The sequence below is a fragment of the Quercus lobata genome, chromosome 2 (assembly GCF_001633185.2).
Source record: "Quercus lobata isolate SW786 chromosome 2, ValleyOak3.0 Primary Assembly, whole genome shotgun sequence".
Taxonomy (NCBI): domain Eukaryota; kingdom Viridiplantae; phylum Streptophyta; class Magnoliopsida; order Fagales; family Fagaceae; genus Quercus; species Quercus lobata.
In genome coordinates, this window is record NC_044905.1 from 94,005,009 (window position 1) to 94,010,896 (window position 5,888).

Sequence of the window (5,888 nt, forward strand, 5' to 3'; positions counted from 1 at the left end):
CAAATTTGGTCATGAAAAATCGATCTGGGTTGTTACAAACACATATCTAGCAATTTTTTAAGTGATAAATTGACTAATGGGGGAAAAGGAATTTACGATTCATAATTCACAACCTTCCTTGCTGATTGCACTAATCAATTAAAATATTAACAAATCAGAATGACCATCTTTGGTTGGTTGGGATATTAATAATGCAAATTTGGAATGAAAAGGGCTTGTTGACCTGCAGTGAAAAGAGAAAAATCTCATTTGTACCTCATGTACATCTCCAATAGTCATACAAGAAGGAAAATTTCAACAGAAAAGGAATCAAAAGTAAAACAATATATAACATTTGTGGCTGAGGAACCAATGGTTATAAACTAAAAGTAAAACAATATATAACATCTGTGGCTGAGGAACCAATGGTAAACTAAGTATCCATTAGAATTGTCTTTACAAATTAAAAACTAATCAAACAAATGTAATTAGTACTCAACAAATCAAAATAAATCTGAAATTTCAGTTGAGTTTCAATTTTCTTGTAACCATTTTCATAATCAAACATCATCAGTTTTAGGAGGCACTTCTTCAATTGGCAGTGATGAGGAAGTATTAGAGAGATAATCCTTCAACCGTCCCATTTCATGGGCTACATCCTGCATGGTTGGTCTAGTTGAAGGTGTGAACTGTGTGCACATAAGGCCAAGCTCAATCATTTCTAGAATCACATCTCTCCATATTTTGGTGTATTCCTTTGGCATGACTGATGGGGTGCACCTATCAAGAGCATGTTCAACTATGGGATCCAGCTTATGGGGGAAGTGACTCTTAACCCATTCATGCAAGCTTGAGCCTTCATCAATAAGAACTTCTGTAGGGCGTCTTCCTGTAACGATTTCCAATAAAAGGACCCCAAAACTATACACATCTCCCTTAGTTGAAGCACTTCTGCCCAATCCATATTCTGCATTTCGTTAAATTGATGAAAGAGAAGAATTAGTATGATAGTAAAAAAAATTATTTATTATGTTGTTGATGTGAGGCTAATCATAATTGTTGTCATGTCAATTTTTAAATATGTATTTTTGAGTAAAACAGTATTAGCATTAGAAGTTTCCTTTAATATATTTTATCCCAGTATGAAGCATCATTTTCCTTAGGAGACTTTCGGTGTAATGGAAAACCGGTACCAAGACATGCAATACGTTGTAATTATTGCTAGCATTGTGACCAAATAATCTTGTAGTGTAGTGATTAGTGAGTACTATGCTTAAATCAATAAGGTCCTAACTCATTAAATTATTATTCTTATCATTTCACTAGACTTTACAGAGAACTCTATTGATGATTTTTCTGAGAAGTATGGAGCTATTCAGTGTCTAAGAAGGAAAACCATTTGACTAATTAATTTTGACCAATCATTTGGTGTGCAGAATGTTGAACATAATTTGTTTGCACAAACCAGCTAAGTGTTGAACAGAACGATCGATATAATATAGATTTGTGAGTTGCTCAGCAAATAAGTGATAGTAACCATAATGAAACATAAACACTATGAAAAATTCTAACAACGAAATCACGAGGAAAATATAACCATATTTAATTCTAGGCTTCTAGCTTAGGTAGAAAAATACTTACCAGGAGCTATGTAGCCAACAGACCCGCACAATAAGCCATCTGTTGAGTTGAAGGATATTGTTTCCTTCACATTAGCACTCTCATCACCCCCTTTAACCAGCCTTGCAATTCCAAAATCAGTTACCAAAGCTGTCAAGTCATCATCAAGAAGAATATTGCTCGGTTTTAGATCACAGTGTACAACTTTAACTGGAGAATGATGGTGCAAATAGGCCACTCCTTCAGCAACATCACTGCATATGTTCACTAGCTGTATCAAATCTAGACCACGTTTCAATCCATGGCTTGGGTAGAGATGCCTCTCCAAGCTTCCGTTTGACATCAGTGGAAGAACAAGAGCCTTAAAATCTGGCCTACTGCAAATTGTGATGATCCTTATTAAATTCCTGTGCCTTGTCCTCTTTAGGACTTGGCATTCTCTCTTAAAGCTCCATGGAGTTTCTATAGCTGACTTTGTATCCAGAACCTTTACAGCAATTCTTGTATTATCATGAAGAACTCCCTTATAGACGTGACCAAACTGGCCTGAACCAATTAGGCTTGAAGCACTGAACCCACCGGTGGCTTCAATGAGTTGACCATATGAGATTCTAGGGTGCTTGAGCTCTTTCCTTTCTTGTTCTTCCTCCTGCAAGTCCCCTCCATTGAAAATTTCCAATTGTGATTGGATTCTTGACCTTTGTACAAGACGGTACCCAAGTATGCATACAATGGGAATGGCAAGTAATGAGAGGAGAATTGACAAAATAAGCATAAGCTGAGAATGTCTATTTGAGCACTTTGGCATGCCTTCAATTGAGCCACAAAGGCCATCATTTCCAAGGAAAGAGTCTATGGTGAGCAATGAAAATGCTCCCTCATTAGATACATTCCCAGAGAATTTGTTGAAAGAGAAGTTCACATGCTTGAGAGTAGAGGACACCTGCAAAGATTGTGGTATTGCATCGATCAATTGGTTCAAAGACACATCAAGTGTTTTTAGATAAGGCAATTGCCCTACTGAAAATGGAAGGGGGCCTTCTAAGAAATTACGCGAAAGGTTGAGACTTTCTAGTGCAATGCAACTTTTGAGTTGTGTTGGGATTGTGCTAGAGAGATTGTTATTGGATAAATCTATAGCTAGCACCATGTCCATTTTACTAAGCTCTAATGGCAAAGGCCCAGATAAGTGATTGCTAGACAAGTTCAAGTATAACTTCAAACTTCTCAATCCTGCAACTTCACTAGGAATCACCCCAAAAATCTTATTGTGAGAGAGGTCTAGAATTTCTAAATTGACACATTGGCCTAAACTTGGTGGTATTGTTCCTGAGAGCTGGTTTTGATAAAGCATTAGTCTTCTTAATTGGGGAAGGTTTGCAAAGCTATCCGGAATTGAACCCGATAGCTTGTTTCTCGATAAATCTAGAAGACCTAGATGGGGAATGTTGCCAAGAGTTGGCGGAATCTCACCAGAGAGTGAATTATTTGACAAGTAAACTCTCTCTAGCTTTCCCATTCGACATAGTTCAGGTGGGATTGAACCATTTAATAAGTTACTAGACAAGTTTAAGAGGGTAAGATTCACAAGGTTTGAAATGTGAGGAGGAATAAAGCCATAGATAAGATTGTCATCGAGATGAAGTTGCACAAGATTGGTAGAAAGATCACCAATAATGGGAGGTATTTTCCCACGAAGGTTATTTCCCGCCAATTCGAGTTCTAGAAGGGCAGAACAATTTCCTAAGGAAGCAAAGAAAGGTTCAAGGTTGTTGTTACCATCATGGCTAACAAAACTATTATAGGACAAATAGAGTATTTGTAACCTTGGCATTTCAAGTACAATCTCTGATGGTAGCTCCCCAGTTAACATATTAGACTCCAAGTCCAGCCATTGAAGTTGTGTGGAATTTGAAAGGGCTCGTGGTACATGTCCCACAAGCCTATTCGACCAAAGCAAAAGAAACCGCAACTCTTTAAGCCCACATTCATTCTTTAAGGGGATTTCTCCACTTAAAGAATTGTTAGAAAGGTCAATATACTTCAAGGATAAAGTCCCATTACAGAAAAGAGATTCCGGGATTTCACCTTGAAGCTTGTTACTTCCCAAATCAAGATATACCATATTTTGAAGAAATCCCAAGTGGTATGGAATTTTCCCCTCAAGAAAGTTCCATGACAAGCTGAGTTGTCTGAGCCGAGAGAGAGAGCCCAACTCTTTAGGAATAGGACCTTTAAAGAAATTCCTTGATAAATCAAGAATAGTCAAGGAAGAAAGATTGGCTAGCGATGGAGAAATAGTGCCACTAAGCCATGTTGCATTGAGAATAAGCTCTATGACACTGTCGCTTTCATTGTTGCACCTCACTCCTGCCCAGTTGCAAACATGAACATCCGAAGAGTTCCAATTCTGAAGGACATGTCCAGGGTCTGAAACAATCCCTGACATGAAAGAAAGCAATGCTGCTTTGTCATTCATAAGCTGAGAATTTTGTGCACCAAGGACACCATACAAAACAATAACCAAACATAGGAAATTGTACATGGAAAATTTACAAAATCCCATTGTTGAATTGTAGAGAGAGTGGATGACACACAAGAAATGCAAAAACATGTACGTGGGCTTAATAAGAAGATAAAAACTATGCCTTTGAGAGAGATGGATGTGTTCAATGCAAAGAAGGAATTGTACTATGTAATGCTACAAAAAATTTGAACTCTTTTATTTTGTGCCTAACTGCCGTTGAAGGAAGGAACGTACGTTTGGCGCCTGTGAAAATTGACTTTGAAAGTCCCCAATAGGTGTGGAACACGTGTGGTACGGTGACATGACACGTAAGCAACGTTAAGATTTGGGGAGCAATGGTGTTGTACATGTCAGCACACCTATACCGACCTAAATAAATATCAGACTCATAAAATAGTTTACTTTTTGGTTGTGTTTTGTTGAAACATGTGTGGTTTGGTTTTTTTCCTAGTGAGATCGAGTTTGGGCTATATTTAGTGGATGGTGTGCTGCTAAGGAAGATAATGTATCATAATAGGCACGCTTAGGTGACGGTGATGTGCCAACTGGGAGGGTATTGGTTTTGGCAGATTTGTCGGCTGAGATAGTGACGTGTTTTTTTAGCACTATGTTGATATCAATGTCAGTTCAGAACTTGATACATACCCTCATTTGGGTATCATGCATTGCACTCACTCTCACTCTCACAAATATATATAGATATATAGCACACCATGCAACTAATCTAATGAAAGAGATTGATTTTGTAGTAAATTTAGCAGTAGAAAACTAACTGGAAAGAGAAAAGACAAAAGAAAAACTAAACATAAAGAAAAAGTTCCTATGAATGTTAATATTGTATGTAATTACATTGTTGCATACTAGCTAGTTGATATCAAGAATTTTCCATGACCCCTATGAAAAAGGGCAAGAGGATTGAGATTGGGTTGGAATCAATGTGTTGTGTTTGATGTCACAACTAAGAACCAAACTTTGATCAATGTTTTGGATTTTGCAAAGTATCAAAATCAATCATAGATGTTTACGATCTTTGATCATTGTTTGTAGTAAAACTTATAGTATCCTTTGCATCGCTCTTATTTTCATTAATCAATCAAGAGATTTTTCATTACTCCTTAAGGTTACTTGTTATATCATACACTTCTTGCATTGTTTCTTCTTTTCACATATTGTTGGAAAATTTAGACCATGCATGTTTGTTAAAGTTTAACCAATTTTATAGCAATGAATTTATTAAACAGATTTTTTTATTGCTCGTTTAGTTTTGGTTAAACACATTGAAGCTTCTCACAGCAACATATCTATGTTGAATATAGCAATTTCAACTTGATCACCAACCTACATATATATCTTATTTGGTTTAATGGTGAATGAGAACTCAGTCATAAAGCCTTAGGCGTACAAAAACACAACTTTCCAAAATTTGCCATCCTACACACCAGTGGCGGAGCTAGGAAATTTTCTTAGGGGGGGCAAGTTAGTTATGCCTACATTGTATTAATGGATTAAGTCTATGTTAGTTCAGCCTATATTGGCTTAAAATGCAAAAAACTCAAGTTAATTTGGCCCATATTGTGGCCAAAAATAAATTACTTTATTTCATAAACTATTAAGTAAACTTGTGCCTACATTTTTTTCACTATACTAAATTATTTGTACTTAAGTTTGAACTTACCTTTTTACATTTTAGAGCTTTTTTAAGGAGTTACATCTAATGTTTCAGCATTTAGGATAAAAAATTGATTAATAGGTATGAAATTTT

At 36.4% G+C, this 5,888-nt stretch overlaps 1 protein-coding gene across 1 annotated transcript; it reads right to left on the reverse strand.

The window, feature by feature from the left end:
• Positions 1-364: 364 nt before the first annotated feature.
• On the reverse strand, positions 365-4,165 carry LOC115958501 (putative leucine-rich repeat receptor-like serine/threonine-protein kinase At2g24130). Its single transcript, XM_031076915.1, has 2 exons — positions 1,621-4,165; positions 365-946 (listed from the first exon to the last, which is right to left on the reverse strand). Exons 1-2 carry the CDS (start codon positions 4,163-4,165, stop codon positions 540-542), a joined length of 2,952 nt encoding a protein of 983 aa, XP_030932775.1. The 3' UTR covers positions 365-539.
• Positions 4,166-5,888: the final 1,723 nt, after the last annotated feature.

Bases quoted from the DNA above. Each gene is read 5' to 3' on its own strand.
- LOC115958501 (XM_031076915.1), bottom strand. From the start codon at position 4,165: ATGGGATTTTGTAAATTTTCCATGTACAATTTCCTATGTTTGGTTATT. The intron at 947-1,620 runs GTAAGTATTTTT...AACGAAATGCAG, and splicing joins TGTTGGCTACATAGCTCCTG to AATATGGATTGGGCAGAAGT.